Source organism: Tetrao urogallus (genome assembly GCF_951394365.1).
Source record: "Tetrao urogallus genome assembly, chromosome: 4".
Taxonomy (NCBI): domain Eukaryota; kingdom Metazoa; phylum Chordata; class Aves; order Galliformes; family Phasianidae; genus Tetrao; species Tetrao urogallus.
In genome coordinates this window covers 61,884,676-61,909,796 of record NC_136817.1, presented here as the reverse complement: position 1 = coordinate 61,909,796, position 25,121 = coordinate 61,884,676, and the positions used below count along the sequence as shown (strand labels likewise).

General features: G+C 40.7%; 2 protein-coding genes across 2 annotated transcripts in view; one reads left to right on the top strand and one right to left on the bottom strand.

The window, feature by feature from the left end:
* The window catches only part of DOK7 (docking protein 7), a gene marked incomplete at both ends in the record, with an annotated part of 60,052 nt that extends 56,960 nt beyond the window's left edge, over window positions 1–3,092 (top strand). Inside the window, 2 exons of the mRNA XM_079535149.1 lie at window positions 1,388–1,540; window positions 2,956–3,092. Coding sequence (XP_079391275.1) covers window positions 1,388–1,540; window positions 2,956–3,092 — 290 coding nt within the window. The remainder of the gene's footprint in view (window positions 1–1,387; window positions 1,541–2,955) is intronic.
* Window positions 3,093–16,220: 13,128 nt separating this feature from the next.
* LRPAP1 (LDL receptor related protein associated protein 1) lies at window positions 16,221–24,754 on the bottom strand (the record flags this gene model as incomplete). Its single annotated transcript, XM_079534748.1, has 8 exons — window positions 16,221–16,286; window positions 16,614–16,790; window positions 16,957–17,039; window positions 17,456–17,614; window positions 18,488–18,608; window positions 19,887–20,011; window positions 20,347–20,491; window positions 24,587–24,754. 8 exons carry the CDS (start codon window positions 24,752–24,754, stop codon window positions 16,221–16,223), a joined length of 1,044 nt encoding a protein of 347 aa, XP_079390874.1.
* Between the last annotated feature and the right edge of the window lie 367 nt (window positions 24,755–25,121).

Sequence of the window (25,121 nt, the reverse complement as noted above, 5' to 3'; positions counted from 1 at the left end):
TGAAAACCTGTCATCTCTGGAAATTAATTTGACAGAATCATGGCCAGCATTATTTAAAGCACTGCCAGTCTGCCAAGGGAGGGGAACTTTCCTCTTTATTTAGCACTGGTGAGATCTGGTCTGCCATGTCCAGTTCTGGACTCAGTTGTACAACAGAGACATGGACATATGAAGCCACCAAGATCTCTCTTTATTTAACTTCTGGCAAAATTAGAATAACTGAAAATTTGGCTAGAGAAGGTCTTGCTAAGTCATCTAATAGATAACAAAATCTTCTGTAAGACAGAATCACTTTATAGAGAACTGTTTCCTCGTTGATGTTAGTCTATCTCTTTTTCAGAAATTTCTAGATGATGAAATTCTTCAGGTTTTGTGAGATTTCCTTTGATGTTCTTTTGCTCCTTACTATTAGAAAGATTTTCCCACATTTAATTTACCTTTTCTTCCTGAAATTTAAGTCTTTTATTAGATGATCTATTCCCACTTGGAGAACCTTCCCTACTGGGGCAGGCTGAGAGAGTTGGGCTCTTCAGCCTGGAGAAGGCTCCAGAGGGACCTTACAGTGGCCTTCCAATACCTGAAGGGGACCTACAGGACAGCTGGGGAAGGACTTTTTATAATGGCATGTAGAAACAGGATGAGGGAAATGGCTTTTAACTGGAAGAGGGTGGATTTAGACTAGATATTAAAAAGAAATTCTTTACTGTGAAGGTAGTGAGGCACTGGAACAGGTTGCCCAGAGAGGCTGTGGATGCCCCCACCCTAGAAGCACTCGAGCCAGGCTGGATGGGGCTTTGAGCAACCTGGTCTAGAGGGAAGTGTCCCTGCCTATAGCAGGGGGATTGGATCTAGGTGATCTTAAAGGTCCCTTTCAACCCAAACCATTCTGTGATTTCTGATCGGAATGTCTGCATAAGCTTGTTTTCCCCATGCATTAAGCTGTCTTCAGTCTGTTTTTGTGACTTTCTAAACTTCTAGTGATTTTGGTTGCTTTCTTCTGGATGCTATAGTAGTCCATATCTTCCTACGACAGATAATATCACATAAGGCTTTACTCCCAGGTGCTTTCAGCTCCAATTCAGGTTAATAGTGTTGCATACATTGTGTCTGCTAGCGAATTTCTGTGTAGTGTTTGCTTTTAGTCACAACATGAGATCACTAGCAATGGTCTGTGGCCTTTTGCATGGATCCTGACTTGATCATTCTCTGAGGATATTTTCTGTAGAAACCTTATGTCCTGTTCAGGACTGAAGAATGCGCTGTTTGGTGACCTGAGTTTTTACTGCTGAATGTTTGCTTTCAGAACATTTGACAGAATGGTGTGTTTTATGAAATGGTTCACTGGTCATTGCAAACAGTGTCTATAATAACGTGTTACTTATTTTAGAAGGGGCTGTAGGTTATTCAGCTGATGTCCCTACATCAGATCGACCCCACAGTGAGACAGCCACCTACGTTAATATTCCTGTCAGTCCTACTTCCAAAAAACAACTTCATTACATGGAACTGGAACTTCAAGAAGCCAGCACAAGCATAAGAGGTAAGAAAGCATACAGGACTTTTTAGACAGCAGTGGGTACAGCATTACAAACTATATGTGGTATGGAAAATCTTAATTTCTCTGTCCATATCTTAATTTCATCTGCCCACAGCCTCTGGCTAACAGAGGAATTTGTACTTGTGTACCTTTGTACTAATTCTTGTAAATGTCAACTCTTTTGGAAAAGACATAACAAGCAAAGTTCTCTAGAATGTTGCACTGTATATGAACTCCTCCTAAACTGAATGTCTCTGAAGTTTGACAGATAGTAATTTCTTTCATTTTTCTCAAGATTTTCATTGCATGCAGTAAGACTACACTTGCTTAACTTTTCTTGCTTGGACTGAGCAGAAGGGTCATGGGTGTAGGTGTACTGGGCTTGCTTCTAACAATATTAAAATAATGCCTCTAGAGCCACATGGCAAATGTGTAAGAATAGAACATGGTGTTTTCTGTCTGCTTTCCACAAGGGTTGCAGGAAAGCAGAAGCACTTGATTACATCCCCCCCCTCTCGCTCACCTCACCTACCCCTATGTATATTGTGGATATTTTTCTTGTAATGCTTGTCTTGGAGAATTAGCCCACAAGTATGAATTATAGCTACCATGTACAGTCACTTAAAGATTCATCCTTCATTACAGAAAACTCTTAGCAGGGATTTGGCATTCAATCCAACGCATTTGCTATTGAAGTATCTTTCAATTTTTCCCTTTATTTTATTTATTTACTTAGTGTTGTTGTTCAGTGCCATATAACTTTAGGTAAGTAATTCTAAGCTTCTCCCAGACCTTAAATTTGGATCTCTGTATAGCACTCCATTGAGATATGGAAGTCATGTTTTATATTTATTTTAAAGACAGTGAAGCAAGGCATTAAGAGTGACGAGCCTTGCGTCTGTAAACTGTCATTAATTTTGCTGTTTGTATAACACTAGTCCATGCTCAAGCTGTGTAACTTTGGAGGTGCTCCTAATGATTGTAAGTATTCTACTTTTTTCATATTGAAGTTTTCCCTTCTTTAAGAGTGGTGTATCTATATCAATACAGTACTGCTCTGCTCCTGAACAGATAGAGCAACTTTCGTCTACCTTATTCTCTAATATCGGACTAAATTGTTGTTCTGTTCAATTTTGTCTTCTACTGGGAGAAAGAGGGGTGGAGATTGAAATGTGGAGCATAAATACAAGTGATTCAAGTGCTTATTTGAAAAAAATCAGATACCTAAAATAATTAGATAACCAAGCTTGTGAGGTTTTTTGTCGTACTTACCATCTTACTTCCTTTATAGAGCTTATTTTAATACCAGACCAAGATCACCCAGGAAATCTATGGGAGAAGTCTAGCAATAGCTTCAACCTGAGTCTCAGATTGCATGAAGGCTATGGTCTACAATATGATTTCCTTTGGCATTTCAGGGAGTGGATCATCCAGATATGCACAGATTGACATTGCAGCCACCGAGACAGCCCACAAAGTGGGAACGCAGCATGCGCAGTGCCGGGAGGAACGCTTGCAGGAGCTGGAGCAGAAGAAGAAAGGAGCTCAGCAGTGACTTATCTATGAAAGAACTTTTGCTCGCCATAAATTGGTACTAATTTAAATTCCAAAAGATTGAAATTTATTTGAAAAAAATACAAAGCTGCCATTGCATATTGTATTTATACCAGATTCATTCCAATATTTTGATTCCTAATTGGAAAGCTGGTAACGTGGGGAGGGGGGGGGGGGGTGCATTCTTTCTTTTTTAAAAAAAATTTTTTTGGTTGTAAATTCCTTTTCTTTTTCATATGCAATAGATGTAAACTACCTTTTTCTATCAGTCTAAAGTCATGTAGGAACCTGGAACCAATTCCAGTGCTTTTTAAATGGTGGCATTTTCTTTAAAGAATTTGAATGTGTGCAGATAAGGGGATGTGAGTGTGCGTGGTATGTGTACACATGTTTGCACGCGTGCATATGTATGTTTGTATGTAAGCACACATTACAGATAAAATATATGTATATGTCTGAGTGTATAAATTATGTAAAACCTTTATTAATGTATTAATGAAATCTTATGAAAGCCAGAAAACTCAGTGCCTGATTATTTGCAGGCATGGTTTTGTTCAATTTATATGCTCATTGAAGGACGTACTTAACTGTATCTAGGAGTAATTAAGTTTTATACCTCACCAATATTTGGCTAAAATTGCTCTGCTTTACATTTTGCAGCTGTAGGGGTGCATACAGGCAAGAGCACATACACATACAAATGGTTTAATTTAATTATGTCTGAAAAGCTAAGTAATTTGTAGTGATGTTTTGGATGCTTCTGTTCTTAAAAGCCCTGTGTTAGACACAATGGGTTTTGATTTCATAGTTGCTGTGTACCTGTAATTCTTATCAATTCTTATCACCTGGAATTTAACATTACATACTGACAAAATCAGATGCCAGGTTTCTCACACAGAATAGATTAAATTAAGTTACTCAAAAGAAATAGAGGGAAACAAACATTTGAAATTTGAATTCTTTATTTATCTCTCCAAAGCTATGCCTGATGTACCAGCATAAAAATGGGATTATCCACATTGACATGAACACTTTTTTTAAAATAATTCTTCGGTATATGTAAGTAGCATTAAACCAGTCCTGGGTTAGAGCAAAATGTCTTCCAAGATGTTGTGTGAGGCAGAATTTGACCTATAAATTTATCTGATTGTAGCCTCAATCATAATGGAAAATATCAGACATCTCTCAAATTAAAAAAAAAAAAAGAAAGCATTTGGGAGGTGATAGCTGCCATTGTCATATTTTCTGTATGAAGAAATTATTTATTACCCTAGCTTATTTCTGAAGTGAAAAAATAAATATTTCTTATGAGACTCTCATTTTAAAATATTTCCTTACTATTCGACAAACAGGCCATAGTGATCTACTCTGTAAGCACATGGTTGGTACAAAGGGAGTAGCATGAACTTTTTCCCTGGACTTGAAGCTCCTTGGGCCCAGGTTTTCTAGGGCCCAGTGCTCACCAGGACCAACCAGCGTTGTTCCATCACAAGTTCTCCACTGCGGGGCTTGCAGGATGAAACTTCTGTGATGTGTTTATTTATATTTCATATTTAAAATGAGTCTTGCTAGCCTGATGTACTGAAATGCAGTGTTTTCCAGTTCCATTTGTTGCTTAGCCACTGTTTCAGAGCTGTATTCTGATAATGAATAAAAAGTTGGGATTTCAGAAGGCTGGAGTTTAGACATAAGTGGTGGATTTCCTTGTGCCGTTGTATAGCCTCTGTGCCAGTGCAGAACTGTTTTCTTGATGCAGCAAGTTTCTTTCTTCCTATTGTGGTATTAGAATGTGTGACAACAGAATGGAGTAATGCTCTGATTCACAGTCCCCAAGCCACTGGCCTTGATCTCTCATCTGCACAGTAGTGAACCTTCCATCTGCGTGGACTCAGGCTTTAGCAAACCATACACATAACCATGCTTGTAAGTGTTGCAGAATCATGATAGATAATGAAGTTGCAATATTTCTATTGTAAAAAAACACGTATTTACAAGGAAAACAAACCACTCAGATTCTCTGCAGAGGGCTGCCTTTCTATACATTGCTCAAAACTTCTTGCAGCTGGGACTTCGCAGCATGGACAGAGACTTCATGCAGTGATGCTGCCATCAGAGTGCTACTGGCCTTACAGGAGGGGTCATAACATTAAAAATGTTTTCCAGGTTCAACGGAGGGCATGAGTCTGCACGTGGTTCTCCGTGTGCATTTATTTACTTACGTATGTCATAATAATTCCAGCAAGGATTAGCTAGATGGCTGGATATAGATTTATATTTATAGTCTCGTTAATGTTAACAGAAACATCTCCACAAATGAAGTAACTTACTTTTCGGGCATCTATTTCTCTTTTTGTTCTTAGCTTGAATAAGTTAAATAGGAAAGATGACTTTCTCTTATTTTTAAAATTTGTTTCCTCATGGAAGAAATTGTGTTGCAAAATGCTGAGAAGGCTGAAGCAGCAAGTCAGACCTTACTGTTGAATCTGTTAAAAACTGATGGCTTGCTTTTTTTACAGTATCTTGCAGCCACCCCCCTTTAGAGCTATAAGCTTGATGCTTCTGTTGAAAAAATTAGTTTTCTCATTAGAACAGCAGGAACTCACAGAAATGCAAAACCTTTTTTTCTAAGTAAATAATGTGCCTTCCATTTCCAGTGGCAAACTAGGGAAAGTCAAGCTACAATCCTTTGAGTAGACTCGTGCTTACCACATAGCTTCCATGGGTTAACTCTGGTCATAGAATCATGGAGTGGCTTGGGTTGGGAGGGAGCTTAAAGATCACCCAGTTCCAAGCCCTGTGCCGTGGGCTGGCTGCCCCCACCAGATCAGGCTCCCAGGAACTCATCCAACCCGTCCTTGAGCACCTCCAACTCTAGCAATGCAGTTAATATATAAGCACTTGCATAAGTGATTGTGATTGTTGTAAGACTCTGAGCTCTTTGCAAAAAATTTTTTTTAAAAATGAGAAATCTCTGAAGCTTTTGATCATAAACATGACTCGTAACTTTTACTGGCACAAACAAGAGATTTGTTCATCTTTAATTTAGTGTTCTTTTGTCAGTGAGCGAGCAGAATGAGTATTAACTACCAGAAGGACAAAATGATGTTGGTCTGGTGATGTTCTCAAGGTACTTCAGTGTGCCAGAAGTTCCAGTTTGGAGATATCTCAGGGATGAGAAAACAGGCTGCAAGAAAGTGAAGTTCTGGGGTGTTGCAACTTGGTCTGAACCAGCCTATACATAGCAGGGTTGAACGCTCTCCACCATGCATTTGTTTTGCACATCTGCATGCAACGTGTGATGTCTCTTCACTCCCATTGCCTTTCTCTGTAGCTTGCTGCCAAATGTAAATACTGCTCTAGTGTTTTTTTTTATGATGTTGCTTGTAAGCTGCTGCAGAACATTTTTTTTATTTGGATAATGGAATTTCTCCAAGTCAAAAACTGCTGCAGGAGGGAAGGCCAAGGTTTGAAGGTGCTTGCTCACCAAATAAGGCAAATAGTTGCCTGGGTTTTGACATATTGTGATACCTCATTGGTGAAATGCCATTTTGTGCCTGCAGGTATCTAAATATGCATAAAAATCAGTTGTTTATAGCAAATAGCTTGGAAAAAATTCTCATCTTCTCTGCCATAGAGGTAAACAAAACAGTTTTAATTATTGTAGCTTGGAAAGTTGCACTTAAATTATGAACGATTACATTGTTGTTTAAATAGTGCTGAAACATGCTCCACTAAGCTCCACTAAGTACCTTTTCCAGTTTGTTGGGGATAACATATAGAATCATAGAATCATAGAATCATAGAATCACTAAGGTTGGAAAAGACCTAGAAGATCACCCAGTCCAACCGTTCACCTATTCCCAATAGCTCCTACTAAACCATGTCCCTCAACGCAACATCCAGTCTTTCCTTGAACCATCCTTTGCTAAAATTACTGCAAGAAGAATACAGATTTTTAGATTTCTAGCTGCTGATTTCAATTATAATTCATCATTTTTTTCAGATGATGTTGTTATATTTATGCATCTCGTTTTCCCTGGAAAGATCCTCAGCCAGTCACAAAAACATTGCTTTGCAATTGAGCTTGAAGGGAAATGTTAATTTAACACTGTGCGGCAATGAAGCCATGCAAAATAAAGATGGAAGACTTAGAAGTTATTAAATGGAAATTTGTAAGGACTAGCTATGTAAACATATCCTTTTTCAGTGTAGGTGGGTAGAATTTGGGGCATGGGTTGGTGGGGATGTGTTGGTGATTGGACTATATGATCTTAGTGGTCTTTTCCAACCTTAATGATTCCATGATTCTATAAGTGCCATTTAAAATATACATATAGATTTTTTTTCCCCCCCCAGTGCGTTCAGCTTCATGCTTTTCTTGAAAGACATCTGCCTTTAGGCAGTCTCACGCTGAAGCTTAGGTCAGTAATGATCTGGTGGATACGGGTCATAAACAGTTCTTCTGTGGACTGTCTGTGGGAGACTGGCATGTAAGTGACAGCAAAATATCTGTAATTCCCATGCTGCATTATAATGCAGTAAATCGTTTATAATGCAGTGGGCAGGCTTAGGAAAATGCAGAGTTGCCAGCTGAGCTTTGAGTTCAGTAGAAACTTCAGAGTGAGGGAAAGTTAACTTGAAATTTACTTGCTTTCATACATTTTTTCTGCATCAGAGCATCTAGAAATAATTCAAATGTATTATCTCACTGTATATACAGAGGCGTATGTAACATCACCGTTTTACTGAAATAATAAGTGTCAGTTTATCTGAGGAATGTGAGGTGGGGGGTGGGATCAGAAAGCAGATTTAGCATGACAGTAATTTATCTCTACATTACATTATACTGCTGTGAATTCCTTAAAAAAATAAATCCTAGCACCTGCTATTGTATAAGTTAAATATCGCTCATCTGTAGGCTGAGCTGGAAATGTAAGGGTAGCTCAGCACACAGAAAACACAGGAGGCTGTGCTCAGTAGGAAACCTGGCCTTTGGATACCGGAGTTTTATTTTATATGGAGTTGCTCAGATTCATCCTATATCAATGTCTGTCTCTATTACTGCTGCAGGACAGACCCTGTGCAGTGCCATTTGCTGCTGCACACGCTTGGTCCTCTTACAAGAGATGCTTAGCAGCACTGGCTACAAATCCGTAAGCACAGGAAAAAATCATGGTCATGTTGGGGGTTTGACAGAGAAGTAGGTAAGTGTCACCAGGGAAAGCAGCAGTTTTTTGCTGGTGAGTGTACTGTCAGGAGGAGGGTGCAGCTGAAGAATATTTGGGTCTGTAGCATGTGGTGTTTGGACCAGTGCTGGTCTCCTCTTTGTGGCTGTAGTGAGGATGTGAGGTTTCTTGGAAAAGGCTGAAGGTGCTGCTGTGTTCACAAACAGATCTGCCACAACCTCCTTAGCAGGAATGGAGCAAAGGCAGAGGAGTGGTTAAATGCCAGGCTGACCTGCTGCCCATGTGGTACCGTGTGTCCTATTGACCCTGCATCAGCCTTTTGAATGATTCAGTGTGCACTGGTTTGGTCCCTGGGAAGAGTAGTTAGCCTCAGTATCTGGTTTTTCTCCTTGCTGAAAAGCTTATGAAGCGTTGGTCTGTGTGTTGGGTGAGTGGTGGCTTCTGCTGGGCCCTGCTATGAAGCAGCAGCCTGGCTTGGCACTAAGGTGTACCCAACCCTGGGTTCAGCTGTGTCAGTGCAGTTTAGAATAGCTGGGAGATTTCCTAGAGAGGGAATAGAGCTGCTGAAAGCCCATGAAGTGGATTTATTGAAGTTTTGCTCTCTCTGTGCTTTTTGAAGTATGCGCCTGATGCCAGAGACCATCAGTGAGAGCTGAGAATGCATTTTCTGCACTAATGAGATTTGAAGCCCCTCGTGGTCTGCCTTTGGGATTTGCTGCCACAAGATATATCTTCTAGCATGTGTATTTCTGGCCAAACCCTCCTTCACACTGACAAAATTTAACGTGTTGAGACCCTCTACCTGACTGGGGAGCTGTCAAGATGCAAGTTACGGCTTGCAGCCACATCTTCAGTTTGGGTTTTCACAGGAAACCCATTGCATATATGGACAAGATGTTTGCCCTGAACAGCACAGAAGAGCTGGAAGCAAGCAGATAAAATTAAACTTGATGGCCAAGGAGAAAGGCTGCCAGTGCGGGAAAAAAGCCTGAGCTACCCCCTGCCCTCAGTCTCCACTGCAAAGTGGTAAGTGCTCAAAGCTGAGTAGGATGAGCTGCTCTTTTTCTTGGTTTGAAGGAGCTAAAGAGAGCTCGTTTTTAATCCTGTATTCATGTAGCTAAAAATGCTCACTCCTGTTTCTTCTGTAATCCTGGATATATACTGCAGAACTACTTTAAATTAAATAAATAAATAAATAAATATTTTTTAACTACTCCAAAAATTCCAGCATAGCTATTTATAGAGATGGCAATAAAATGAAAAGGAAAACAACCCCTAAGCAGATCTCTGGAAACTCATAAATGAAGACTCTGCAGTTCTGCAAACTCAGTCTCTGCAGGGGAATGAAGATCAGTTTGCACAAGATTTGAATCAATTGATTGGTAATGGCAAGGGTTAAGCAATGCTGGCAAACTGAGACTAAAGCAGACATCGTCAATACATTCTGTAGAGATTCTGGCTATTAGCTGTTTGAAGAAGGGCTTGGAAAAGGGTAGGTTCCTTCAGTCTTCCAGGCAATATTCATGTACTTGTCAGGTTGGAATGTGTTTTATTTTGTGTGAGAATCTGCATTAGTTTGGTGCAGACTAAGAACAAACTATAATCTGAAAAGTTCTTAACAAAAATGAGGTGCCAGCAACCTGCTGTTGGACTGAAATCAGCAGTAACTCTTGGCACCTAAACTCTTGCCATGGAAGCCTCTTCTTTTTGGAGATGCCTGTTTTTCTACATTGTTCTCTCCCATTTTGCTTTTTGAACTTCACAGTAGAACAAAATATGAGATCACCAGTGGCCCCATGAGCTGGTATGTGGAATCTCTTTACACTGTTTAATGGCTCTAGTGTCTATACTCATGTTCAGTATTGTAAATGGAGTCCCAGAACATGGGGTTGAGGGTGGAGAATGAACTCTTTCCTCGTTGAAAGGCAATTTAGTGGTTGGACTAGGTGATTTTAGTGGTCTTTTCCAACCTGAATGATTCTCTGGTAATTAATAGTTTTGGTTCACGTACCTTGAATTAGAAACTGAGATTTTAATTTGGATATGGATCTGATGCCAAGCATTGCAAATTGCTGGGTTGCATAAGCGGGTTTCCAGTTTTCAGCAGGTTTCTTAAAATAATGGTGTTTCCCTCCCTTTTTAAAATAAGTGGCCTGGAAAATTATAAAGGCAAAATATTAGACATTTATTTTAGTCAGAGACTTATTTCAAAGAAATTCAGCACTCACTTTGCCCTTTGAAAACCACCAGGTTTAAATTACGGTAGATCAATTCTTGACAGGCAACTTTTGAGGCTGGCAAAATGTTATTAAAGCAGACGTGTGCAGCTTTCTGATAAGTTAATACGTCAGTGGCAGAACAAAACAGCTACATGCTGTATTAATGTACCCATCATTTTTATGTCCCCATGTGAAGCATTAATATCTGTGTACAGGTTTTTTTTTTTTATTTAGGAGAGCTCGTTGAGTGTAGGATAATACACGTGAGGATTTCGATTTATGAATGCATTAAGGAATATTGATAGCATTTGTGTGACAATTGTCACTGTACACTATGGCTCAAAGTATTTTCTCTGGATGAAAGTTTATGAACTTATTTTGGCTCAACTGGACAGATATAAAAGTTGCACTTCTATTTTATGACTTGCTACTAGTAATAATAATAATAATAACAAATCCACTCTTTTTTTTTTGCTGTAGGTTGATGACCTGCTCCCTGTTTGGCTTTACAATGATAGGTTTGTTTTGAAAAACAGCCTATTTACTGACTTATTTTGTGACTTTTTAATTTATTTATTCTATTCTAATTAAGTGCTGTGGAAAGAAAAGTTCTGTTTAAAAATGATTTCAAAATTGCTTGTGTACCACTGGTAGGTTTTTGTACATAAAAGAGCACCTTTAGAAAAAGAAAAAGAAAAACCCAATTTAAATACATCTCCAAAGCTCCAAATGATGATGGAAGGTCTGTGGATCATGAATATATTGCAAACTGAGAACTGTGTGCTAACTCTGTATGGGTTAGTTCTGAGCTGAACACTGCACTTGTGCTTCCCAACAGGTCCCCTGCAGCACAGCTCCCACTGTGATGCCCTGGTTTCTGGTGCTGTGGTATATATGTGCTGGAACTGGATGGCTGCTAGGAGGTGGGGCTGGGAAGTGGTGGCACCTCAGATGCAGCTCACAAAACATAAATGGTCTCCAGATGATGAATTTAGATACTCTTGCTGCTTCTGCAGGGGGTGAAGGTAATATCAGTATTGCAATCCATTTGGTGTAGTGGTTGTTCCATATGTGTCAGGGTAGAATGATGCTCCCCTACCTGTACATAGGACATGATGTTTCCATTAAGAAAGACGTGGTTATTTTTGTTTATGCTGTGCCTTGTGTATATTTACCTCTAATTTTCTAACCCCCCAAGCTGTATGAAATCACTAACAAATTTGAGGTTCTTTTTTTAGGGAAGAGTTTGACAGACTGTATAAAGCACAAAACATTCTGATCTTTTTTCCCCCTTCTAATAAATACAGTTCTTTTCCTCCCTCTTCTGCTCCTATTTTTGTATTTCCTTTTTTTTTTCCCGGAGTGATTTGAAAAACTATAATTTAAATAATTACAAGATAAATTAGATAAATTACCCGTTAAGGAAGAGAAGCCTCAGCTACCCTGGAAAAGCTGTTACTGCTTTCCTATTCAGTCGGCATTTCCCTGCAGTCTCATCTGTGGCCTCCATAATTCAACCTGCACTAGGCACAGGACTGTATACACGAATTATAGACAAATCCAAGTATCCTTTTTCTTGGCTTTGATTTTTTGTTGCTTTTTACATGAGTTGGACGATTCAAGCCATTTTTAAAAGCAACATCTCAAAGCCCACTCACTCGTGTTATTTTGGTTGTATGAAATGTCTCTGGCTTAAAACCTCAATAAAATGACTTGTACAAATACTGCTGGGTGAAAGGCATAGACTTTCAAAGCAGTGTAATCAGATGTCAGCCTGTGCACTCTCTCCAGATCTCAAAAAAAGCAGCAAAGAGCCTTGGCAGCAATGGAAGTCATTCCTAATGTTTTCTCTGTGCTACTGCAACATCTAATTGCTGGAGTGTTTCAGGCTTTCAGGAGGAAGCTGAATTTAGGAGGAGCAAACAATGCTGCTTAACATTTTCTTCTCTGTTTGTATGAACAACCTTTGTACCTAATGACTCATTAACAGCCTTGTTCAACAACTGAAGTAAATGATTGCACTAAAACCAGTCTTCCAGCCTTTCTTACTAATGATCTGTGACTTGTTCCTAATTTTAAATTACTGCAACATGTAAATATATGTTGTCAGTCTCTGTACACTGAAGTAGTTGCCACTCTGCTGGAGCTTGGCCAGTGTTTGAGCCTGATTACTGTTGTGATGTGTTGGGTAAAGATCTGGTGCAACCCTCAGCTCTGCTTAAGGCTGTCAGGTGAGGTCCTGGGTGACTGGAGGAAGGGTCACATCACTCCCATTTACAAGAAAGGGAGCAAGGAGGACCCCGGCAAGTACAGGCCTGTGAGTCTCAGCTCTGTGCCTAGGAAAATCATGGAACAGATCATCCTAGATAACATGCTTGATCACATGAGGAATGGGCGTGTGGTCTGAGACAGCCAGCATGGCTTCACCAGGGGAAGGTCATGCTTGACCAATCTGGTGGCCTTCTATGATGGAGTGATGGCATCGGTGGACAAGGGAAAGGTGACCGATGTCATTTACCTGGACTTGAGCGAGGCCTTTGACACGGTCCCCCACCACATCCTTATCTCCAAATTGGAGGGATGTGGATTTGATGGGTGGACCACCTGATGGATAAGAAACTGGTTGAAAGGCCGCAGACAGAGGGTGGTCATCAATGGCTCAGTGTCCAGGTTGAAGCTGGTAACGAGCGGTGTCCCCCAGGGGTCTGTCTGTCTTGGGACCGGTGCTCTTTAACACCTTCGAGTGCACCCTCAGCAAATTTGCTGACAACACCAAGCTGGGCAATGTGGTTGACACAGTTGAAGGAAGGGATGCCATTCAGAGGGACCTCAACAGGCTTGAAAGGTGGGCCCGGGTGAACCTGATGAGGTTCAACATGGCAAAGTGCAGAATTTTGCACTCGGGCCGGAGGAATCCCGGGCATCCGTACAGACTGGTTGAGAGCAGCCCTGTGGAGAAGGACCTGGGGGTCTTGATGGATGAAATGCTTAACCTGAGCCAGCAGTGTGCTCTTGCGGCTCGGAGGGCAAATGGTATCCTGGGCTCCATCAAAAGAGAGGTGGCCAGCAGGGACAGGGAGGTGATCGTCCCCCTCTGCTCTGCTCTTGTGAGGCCCCATCTGGAGTAGTGCTTCCAAGTGTGGAGCCCTCTGTACAAAAAAGACAGGGAGCTGTTGGAGAGGGTCCAGAGAAGAGCCACGAAGATGATCAGGGGACTGGAGCACCTCCTCTAGGAGGACAGGCTGAGGGAGCTGGGCTTGTTCAGCCTGGAGAAAAGGGGGTGACCTCACTGCAGCCTTTCAGTACCTAAAGGGAGCCTACAAACAGAAGGGGAATCAACTGTTTGAAACGGTTGATAACTGCGGGACAAGGGGAAATGGTTTTAGGTTGAGGGAGGGGTGGTTTAGGTTGGATGTCAGGGGGAAATTCTTCACAGAGAATGGTGAGGTACTGGAACAGGCTGCCCAGAGAGATTGTGGATGCTCTGTCCCTGGAGGTGTTCAAGGCCACATTGGATGGGGCCCTGGGCAGCCTGGTCTAGCATTAAATATGGAGGTTGGTGGCCCTGCCTGTGGCAAGGGGGCTGGAGATTCATGATCCTTGAGGTCCCTTCCAACCCTGTGATTCTGTGAGAGCTGAGGCTGTGTTGAAGCAACTGTGCACTGTGAGACAAGCATTACTATTGTTGCTCTGAACCTGGATGCGCCCTGTGAATCCAGCATTTCAGGAATTCTTCACAAAACATATTCTTTTCCAGGTACACACCCAGCTTTGTGCTCTATGCTCTTGTGCATGGCATGCAGCTAACAGAAAAAAACAGATCTCTCTTTCTTAACTAGAGTCAGCCACACTATTTTTGGGTTTACTTTTTTTTAGCTTACCAACCAAAGGAGATATGCACCACAAATGACACGAACTATCTCTATGATGAACTTTTACTGGAACTTTCAGTTGCCTCTAGCTACAGTAGAAATAATTCTACAAATTCTATTATCTATGGAACAGTACATCAGTTAACTTTGCTTCAGACCATTCTTAATGAAATCCTGGAGCTGAAAACATAGAGGTTGCTCTAAAACTTACTGAATGCCACCTTTGGCACTACAGCTGCTAGAGGGAGATCTAGCACCATGAACGTGCTATGCTCAAGTCTCTTATGCAACCAAAGGCAATCAACTGTGGTGCTTAGGCTGAAGTCTAGGTCTGGTACATCACTGGCAATTTCACTGCAGACACAAGTGGTGCTCCCAGAATCAGAAAGCTACCAATATTCTCTCAATTCCCTGGAGACATCTAAATCATATTATTTTTAAGAACTGTTATTGATTTACTCTCACTCACTGTGGTCTGCGTTTCTAACGATGAACAACGATTCTCTGAAGTATAAATAACAGCTTACATTAAAACAAAACCAGTAAAAAATTACTTCCTGCTGCAATGTAAGGCATTCAAAATCTCACGGTAGGACTCTACCACTGTTTTCATTAAAATCACCTGCGTGTTATGAAGTAGTCTCTATGTGCAGAATCATATTACTTTCAACCCACCATGGACTCAGGACCTGGATAAATAATGTTCACAGTGGCTGATTTTGACAAACTGTCTCTCTTTACTGCTTCTCACAGAACAGATATAGCAAGCAAGACTTGAAGGCAGTTTCCTAAACTGGCATGCTACAGCTCTGTGAGATTGACAGAGCTTTGCAACCAAGCAGCTGTAATGATTTACCTACGCTGGACCTTTGCCTTTGTCTTGCTCCTGGCAGTTTCATAAGAAAAAGTCCTTAGAAATAAAGGGTCATCATTATTGTTATAGAAAGTTTCAATCCAAGTGGCCAAAGTTCTGATGTGCAACAGGAAGTTCTGGTATTGAAAAGAAAGCAATAGAAACTTTGACAGAATGTTTTACTGGAGTACATACTCAGAGACAAGCTGCTTTAGAAAGCCTTCTCTCTATTCAGAATACAGAATCACATTCTTGTGAAAACTAACCTTCTGTATTAAAAAAATACGTGTGAGTTAACTTCAGTTCCAATAAGCATATATTCTCAAAAAAATTCCATCTGGTTACTTGTCCTCAAACAAAAGGGAAGAAAAAAACACCTCATTGATATCTTGTTTTAATTTTTAATGACTAAGTGTAACAAAACCAAGCAACTACGAATGACACAACTGTACACACATTCAGTAACTTCAGATGTGTTAGTCTGCAAGTTTTGTGAATTGACCTCAATACTTATTCCTTCCTTATTCGTCTTCCTCCTCTCACATGAAAGGTTCATATACAGTGCAGCTCTGAGTCAATGCTCAGCAAGTACAAACATTTTAATTACCTTCAGTAGAAAATGCATCAAACCAAACAACAAAATATTAAACTTCTCTTAACTTTAACAACCTGCACCTCAGGTGTTTGCTTTCATTGATCAGAATACTTTGACTAACTATAAGATCAGTATTAATTTTACTAGCAGGAATCTTCTGAGAGTTCACACTTCCTTGTGACGTGACTTATTTCAAAGGCTGTTACTTGATTCAGATTTATAATGTAATCATTTATTGTGATAGTGCAAATATACAAAACTAAGTGGACCACAGAATGTTTTCTTACTGGACAACTCTTCAATCCTTAGCATTTCAGAAGGACTGCTTGGTTAACCCTGTTCATAAAATCCCTCTGTAATTTGTTTTATGTTCATAAATTGATCCCATGAAGGAGAACAGATGTTTATAACTCATTGTGTTGAAGACCTTGAGAGATTCTGCTGGATAAGTCTTGCAAATGCTTCTTTACCTAGCAGAAAAAGGAAACAAATTTCAGTACGACAACAAATGATGCTACAAGAATAAATGAATCAATCTAACATATTCAGATTTTGTTATTAGTACATGTGGCAGCTCTTAGGAAGAGCTGAGACCAGGACATTTTTGGGCATTTTAGAATTAGGTCTGTAAAAACCAATCATGCCTATTCTTCATTAAACATGAAGCACAGGTATGCCTTAGCCTCCTCTTCTAGAAGATGTTTACCTGCATGAAAAAAATTAGCACTGTGTAACTGACATTCCCTCCACTAATGAGTCTAATTTTCAGCAGGTATGTACACTGGATTTATACAGACCTTATATCCAAGCTCTTTTGTCTTTTCTTCTAGCATGGCATACTTCTCTCTGTTTCTGTTCAGATGTTCTTTATCTCCAGTCCCCTCTATATGTTTCAGTTTCTCGTGTGAAATCTCCAATTGCTTCTGATAGTGATGATGTTTTTCAATTTTTGCTTCAAAGTGTTTCAGCTCCTCCTAGGAAAATGCATGAATAGTTTCATATATGTATATATTTGAAACATTAAATCATGACTTTTTTTTTCTGATGCCTGAAAAGCAATATAGAATTGGCTGCCCTAAGAGTATTTCCTTACGTGGGAAAATATCTTTCCATGGGAGATCTTACTGGAATTGTACTTACCCGAAAAGATTCTAGCTCTTTTTCAGTGAAATTGGCTGATTTTGCCATGTCCCACAAATCAATCACTCTTGGCTCTTCAAATTCTAAACAAACACATATCACCAAATGAAAATTTGGACATACTGCTTTTATGCAAGATAAGCATACAGTTACACCAAACAATATATTACTAATAGATCTACTTAGATAAAAAGGGAGAAAAGTCCAAGTACTTCACTTGAAACAATAGTATTGTAGCAACCATTTATTTAAAAGGATGATTTAAAAGCAATAAATAAATAAATAAATAATAAATAAATAAATAAATCCCCCAAACTAATCAATGCCATTGTTTGCCCTGCACATTGCCTAACTTAACTGCCCTCTGTTGCAGAAAGTGTAATATCCCTTCCCATATTAAATGAATTTACTATGATTAAATGAATTAACTTGCTCACTGACTTTTGTTTAATAAAATTGATACCAAATAAACATGAAAAAAAATACCACTGAATCGTACCACTGGTTGCATCATATCCTTGGTGACTGACTTTACGCAAACGCTCAAACCCCTGGTTGATGCTTCTTAGCTTGTCTTTAAGTTCTCTGTGTTTGTTGTGCAAGACTTCCTCTTTCACCAGGTTCTCTTCAGATGGGTTGATTACATTTTTGTGAATATCTGTTGAAAGAGAAAAGCTGACTGTGGGCCAAATCCTACCAGGTAAGAAGCCGTAGAAATCCCTCAAATCTGGGATGGATAAAATATAATCAGTTCTTATAATCAGTAAAACATTAACATCATACTCTAAAAAGCAGTAACTCCTTTTGCAGGTTGATGCTCCTCAGTGCTCTGGAGGGCGATGTTACACAAATGCCTTTTACCTCCTGCTGGTGATCAGCTGAAATTTTAGTAAGGGAATGTTCTAATTTCCCTGGTTAGCATTACCTCGAGGAAATGGAATAGGGATGGTTGGTAAATCCTATCACCCTCCCTCAGGCACTTCATGAATTAGTCAGGAGATTCAATGTTGAAATAACTTTCAGCAGCTTCAGCTTGGACTTTGCAATGCAAACATGAAGCTGCCTGCAAGCTTTAGAACAGTTTGATTCTAACAAAACTTTAACTAGGATTAATACTGCAAACTGGATACAGATCCTCAGGATCAGTGCCCAAGATACATATCCTCTTGGGCTTCCACTGATGGGATGACACAACCATGTCTTGCAGACTTTAGAACCACAATCTGCAGCAGTAAATCTGTGCTTGCAGCATAATTTCCATTAAACTCCAATAAGCCATTGTTAATAATCTGATGGTATCTTCACTGCTTGAAACACAAGCAAGAATTAGAAAACTGAAAGGGCAACACTTTCATTAGCTAGCATGATTTTTTGGCAGCTAATGTGGAATTAAACCAAGCAAGTATCTGGGAATGTCAGCATCTGCAAGCTGTTCTAGCAGGAACATCAGACTGAGGGATTTTCAAAGAGACTTGGAAACAATGGAGGCAACAGACAGAGATCTAGAAACACCAGGAAAATGTTTGGACACCTTCAGTTCTGCTCACGGTCTCAAGCAGAATATTGTATTCACGAATCTTTTCTTTGTGGTGTTTAAATTCTCTCCAAAGCTTATCCAGCTCCTCATCTGAGAACTTCCCAGAGGTCTTGGCCTGAAAGAAACATGAGCTCATTATGACTCCCAGGCCAAGTGCTATTACATGAATTCCCTTGCTGAAACTTCTCCCTGCTACATTAGGAAAATGATTAAGCCCAGCTCTTCCATAAGATCTTCTGTTTTGAATCCCATGATATAAGTTTGAGGGCAAAACTAGACATTCAGGAACATGGTCACTTTAATCATATCAAACTGAAGTTGGCTTGCTACAGACTACTCAATGGAAAACATTTCTTTTCTATTCTGTGGAAAATAATTTGATAGAGAAGGAAAGGCCATAGAGATTCAAGGGCAAATTAAAGGGAACTGTCTGTGTGATAGCTGTAGCCCAATATTAAGCACAATCTTTACTCAAGAAAACATACTCTACTGGCAAGTGAAGACTGTATCACTACTGTGCACTTCTATGATTCTATTTGCCATGCAGTGATTTGTTCCTCATAGGTCTACATTCAGCAACTGGTGAAGCCCTAATTGCCTACCAGACTTATCTCTTGCAATGGCAAGACCAAAATTGAAAATTGTTCACACCTATTCAGCCTTAGGGAATACTTTGAGTGATGAACTTAACTAGTCCCTAAAGAACATGACAATGTATCCTTTGCCAGAGCTGCATCTGATTACAGTAACACAGCCTAACTTTTCTCTGCTTTATTTACCATTGTACTAGATTGTCTAAGAACTCTTTGCTCTATACAACTACTTGTTTCTAAAAAACAAATTACTTTATTTTTTAAGGTTACTACTTTGCCAGTTTTAGCTGCCCAGACAGTACACTTTCTATTTATTTTTCATGCAAACCCTGGAAGGTTTCACTTGAAAACATTGTTGGGAATGTCTTTAATGTCTTTCTAACATCTCCCCAAACATCCTCTTTCTCCTTTCTAAATATTCCATGAGATAGTTCTGTTTTAAATGCAAAGTTGAAAACAAACCAACACGGAAAGAACAACGAGAAGAACATGAAAAACAACAAAAGAAAACCATGTGTTCAGTGACATTTGAGGAAAGATTCTATTTGTCTTAATGGATAGAAGATCTTAGCCTCCGTGGTGTGTTTTCTTTAGCAAAGATAAGCTGCCAAACCTACTGACTTGGATGCACATGGAATGCCCACAGTGCACAGTGATATGTGCTACAGAGCACAGCAGTATGTCCTGTGTTTAAAAAATAGATCAGTATAGCTTAAAGCTATTCAGGCTCCAAGATTGGAGACTCTCAGAAGAGAAGAAACACTGGTTTACTACACTGCAATCCTGGAAATTTTACCCACCTTGCTCCATAATTTTTCCAGTCTTGGGTCATCCAGTGTATCGCTTTCTGTACCATCTTTAATGTAGTTACTATCAGTTAGGTGGGAGTCCTTCTTTCCGTTCATTCCATATTTAGTCATAATGACTGCAGGGGAAATAGAAGATAGAGATGCATTAGAATCAGCTATGATTGTACACAAGGCTGGCTGCTGCATCCTTGACTTTCAGAGTTAGATTTTGCAGCTCACAGTGGTCAGGTTAACAGTTTAAGATGAAGAGTTTAATGATCTCTTTTGAAAACATCAGAAGCAAAGGAGGCTGTTAGCCTCCTGACATCCCTGCTGATCTCCAAACAACTCCTGCATAGAGTGTCTTAGTGACTTGAAAGTCAATCTGTTACTAAATGGTTCAAACACACATAGAGGTGTCTAAACAAATGTTTCATGCAGTTTCAATTTCTTTTGCAAAGATGTACCTTACCATTTAAGTTGCGTCTAAGCTTGGCTTCTTTCTCTCCATCTTCATCCAGCCCTTCAGCCTTCAGTTTTTTCCAGCTTAGCTCATCCTTTTCTTGTATTTTCAGATCGCTGTGCAATTCTGCTAGTTTCACAGCAGAGAGATGAAGCTAAATGAAAACAGAAGAAGGAAGTGACTCCATTCAGTTTTACTAACATACAACAGGCAATAATGGCCAAACTTCTCAAATGTTGTGCCTTGCCAGCACGTATGCTTTCTTTTGGACCTAACCACACAGTCTTAGTGAGTTGGTAAATTTCTTTTGTCAGCATGGTTTTGCAGACTACCAGGATGCTGAGCACAGCCTTGCTGGTCACACAACCCATTTATCAGCAATTTTTACTAGCAACAAAGTACACAGTTTTCAAAGATTCCACTACTCAACATGGTTTATGTGCATTAAAAACATAAAAACCTAGCAGTATTCTTGTCCTACATAATGGAAGAAAAAGAGAAAATACTGAGGTTGACACTATAAATAAAAAAAAGGATTTAAATGAGCCAGCTTGAAATTTTGTGAAATACACAGAGAAAACAAGAACAAAGACAATAGCTAACATGCAGCTGGCTAAGCAGCACTGCTGCAAGCTGAGCCCAAACATTTGAATTTCCAGATTCTAGACGCTTCAGTTATTCTTTGAAACAAGAAAATGAAGCAAATCATGCTCATGCTTAAGAACTTCTTGCATGTGTGTTTATAACAAGAAGAAAAGCCCAGAGTAGAGAGGTAATCAAAACACGTGCCAGCAGTGTGACCTCCAGTGAAGTTTTGCCTGAGCTTTCTTTTGTCCTACTTGAGGCTGCTGAGCAAACAGCTCCTGGGAGTTCAGATCCACCCCTGGACTGGCTGGGTTCATCCATTCTATAGCACAAATTTACTGACTAGATGTTTTTTCTTTTTTTTTTCCATTTTTTCCCCCCGTCATTAAAATCAGATAAAAGATTACAAAAACTTACATTTTCAGTGAGAATTCAGTATGTTTAACATACACAGATTCAGATCTCGGTATAATTTTTAAACATCAGAAACTGATGTTTAAACTGATGGTACTGAAAAGACTCAGCCATTCATCTGAGCATCAGCAGGTTATTTGAAAATTACTAGGAAAAGTGTAATTATTCTGAGTTAGTGCACTAAATTGTAGGGAATTCAGGAACCTCTGCACGTTACTGTTTCTGGTTTCACGGTAAATTCTTCTATTATATTCAGTGACACAAGATTACTTAATTACTGCAATTTTTAAACCAGGTTTTTCTCTGTGTCTTGCACTTAGCCTAGTGAAATAATTTACCAAAATTGAGAGTACTTGGAATCACAGATAAATAAGTAATTTATAGAATGTATTAAAACTTCTGATCCCTCTAGTTCTAAAGCCTCTCTGTAATCTTCTTTAGCATTTGCCTTTGGAGAACTGTTTGATGAAAGCTAAGCACTTAGCAGAAACCACTTTAGTTATGAATTTTGTGCATTAAAATAATGAAAACCTTATTTACTTATTTACTTTTCTGGAAAAGGCTGACCTGGACAGCCAGAGCTTCAGTGCTGTGGTGGCACCAAGTAATACTATTTTGCTCAGCAGAACTGTGTCTTGATGTTCTGAGAGGAAGACTGAGGAAGTTTGCTATAAATTGTGAAGGAAATGACTCATCATTACTTGGCAGTTCTGTACTCTAATGCCATAATATGTTCACAGGTTGAGCAAATCCAGGATAAAAAAGTCACCATCAGTAACTCAGACAACAATAACTCAGACAAATACTGCAAAATAGGACAATATAACCTTTTAAATGTGCAACTGCCATCAGAGACACACTAATGTATAAAAGATGACACAGTACAGTTCACATTAGACATCCACTGCAGTTAGTACAACCTCATAAGCACATAGTTTTGGGTTTTCTAAAAGTACCAGAGAATCACATCAGATCATCTAAATGGAAAGCTTGGGGATGCATCTTCATTAACCAAACATTTTAAATTCCCAATGAGAAATAAGTAATTAAATTAAGTCCATTGTTCTCCCATCAACCCATCCCCCAGGTGCAAACAGTTAAATTTACATTAAATCTCCCATAAAACCTAGGGTAAAGCCTAGGCTGGTCTAGGCAGTGCTACTAAACTGTTTGCACCTGTGCCCCCATGTGACCAGAAGGGGTGGATCCAGGATGGAGCAACCCTGGGCTAAAATAAGGGCCAGCCATTAAGGACAGGACATCTTGGGTCCAGGCTGCTTTCTGATGAGGGGGGTGTTGTGTAGTTGTTCATCAGCTGGGTGAGTACAGTTCTTCCTTCTGTATGGGACTATTGGCCTAATGGTAGTAAGTGTAGCTCAAGTACGTGTTGCTTCTCTAAAATCTGCCTCACACACATGAAAGTTACTGTTACTTAGCTTATCCTGACAGGCTTATCTCCATTTTTTTATGTTAGCCTGCTTGGCCAAGAATTAATCTTGATGATGTGAAGCTTCAAGGTTGAATTCCAGAAGACGTAGATTAAAGAAAAAAAGAGAGAGATGGGGCAACGGGGGGAGGATAAGAGGAAACAGACAATACTATACTAGTTTAATTCTAGTCTCAGTGCTGTTTCTTCTTCAGCTGCTAGCTTGCATGCTGCTGCCCTGTCCTCCACCTGTCTCCCATTGAGCAGAGGAGCATTTTTTTTTTTTTTTCTTTTATGTGCTGGGCAATGAATATAACTCCACAGTGGTACGGCAGGGTGCCGTATCACCCTATAACTAAACCCTATCAAATTCCAAGTGTAGCCCAAGGAAGAATACCATAGTTTCGATTCAGTAGCTTAGATGGGATAATGCCTATCCAGGATTAACTTATTTTTGCCTGGAAGAACTGAGCTCTCACAATACTCTGGACATGAGTATGGGTGTGCAGAGCAGGGTAGAGGTTGTTCTGCTGCATTGTAATTGCTTTTTTTTTTTTGGCTTAGAGTACAATGAATTTTAAGATAACAGTCACAATTATGGCTATCATATGTGTGTGAGTCTGAGTCTGCAGCCTGAAAGGCCAACTACATCTTGGGCTGCATCAAAAGAACTGTGGCCAGCAGGGCGAGAGGTGATTTTCCCCCTTCTGATCCATATGGCACACTGTGTCCAGGCATGGGGTCCCTGACACATGAAGAATGAAGAGCTATTGGAGTGGGTCCTCAGGAAAGACGTAAAGATTATCAGTGGGCTCCTATGAAGATAGGGTGAACGAGCTGGGCTTACTTAGCTTGGAGAAGAAAAGGCTCTGGGGAGACCTTATTGCTGCCTTCTGGTACATGAAGGGAGCTTAGAAGCAGGCTGGAGACTGACACTTCACATTCACTAATAGTGACAGGACAGTGGCAAATGGCTCTAAAATAAAAGGGGAGACTTAAGATAGATGTTAGGAAGAAATTCTTTACTCAGAGGGAGGTGAGCCACTGGCACAGGTTGTGCAGAATGTTGTGAGTAGCCTGTCACTGGAGGCATTTGTGTCTTGGCTGGATGGCTGACTTGGAAGCCATGATGTGGGTAAGATTGAGCTCGATTAAGCTTGATGATCCTTAAGGTCCCTTCCAATCTAAGCCACTTTGATTCTGTAATCTGAGAATGGCAATACCCATTTGCTGGCTCACCTGCATGAGACTACATCACTTAGTGTCCTCACCAGAGGGAATCTAACCACCACGATGGAGGGTTTCTTATCCTACAGTGTTGAGTTCCTGCCATAAGCAAAGCAGGGATGATGGCTGCTGCCACTGAACTGAGCTGAAGCACTCAAGCAGTGGGTGCAGAAGTCAGCCTCGGACCCTCCTCATACCAGAGGGGCTTCACACTCTCTTTCTGCTTCCGCAGCACAAAGTGTCACTGTTGGATATAACTATGGGAAGATACGCTTCTCCTAACCCAGTGCATACGGCAGAAGAGAGGAACGGGGCGCATCCTGAGGGTCCTCTCCCCGCATCGCGGTTGGCAGCCCCATGGAACAGGGCAGCGTGATCGGCCCGTGAGGTGCCCGGCAGAGGCACCAGGCCTAAAAACCCAGACAAAAACTCTCTTAATCGGAGGCTTAACCCCGCGCTAGGGTCTGGTAACGCGGTGCTTTGGCCATGCACGAACCGCTGCCGACCACGCACCGCCTCGGCCGGCTGCCCAGGGGCCGAAGCGCGGGTCGGCCCTCCTCCGCCTTACAGCAGCTCCTCCCGCGCTGCCCCACTCACCCGCTGCGCCTTCTCCCAGACCTGATTCAGCCTCACCACCCGGAACTCCCCGGCCTCCCGCCTCTTGGCGTCAGCCAGCCCCTCGTTGGCCTCTCGGGAATACTTGCTGGCCCGAGCGCTGACGGCGAGGAGGAACGCGGCGATAATAGCCGCCCGTGGCGCCGCCATGTCGCTCCGTGCGGGGAACTACGAGTCCCGAGATGCCGGGCGGGCGGGCGGCTGCTGAGGGGCGGCCCCTGCGCCCTCCTCCGCGAGGGAGGGGTTGTTGGCGTGAGAGGAATTGGGTTGGAGCGGCATCTTTTAATTTTTTTTCTGAGCGTTTGCTTCGCAAAATGTGGAAATACAGTTATGGATGCGTATATAAAGCACTCTCCTTCTGTGCCCAGTGTGTGCTGCTCCCTGTGCTGCGTGACCCTCAATTGAGTTATCCTTACCCGCTGTGTGGGAAAAGGCAACTCTTCAGGTCTGGCACAGCCCCTTCAATCAATTAAGGTTTCTGATATTAGAACCCTGTGCAAGAGTGTATGAAAAACAA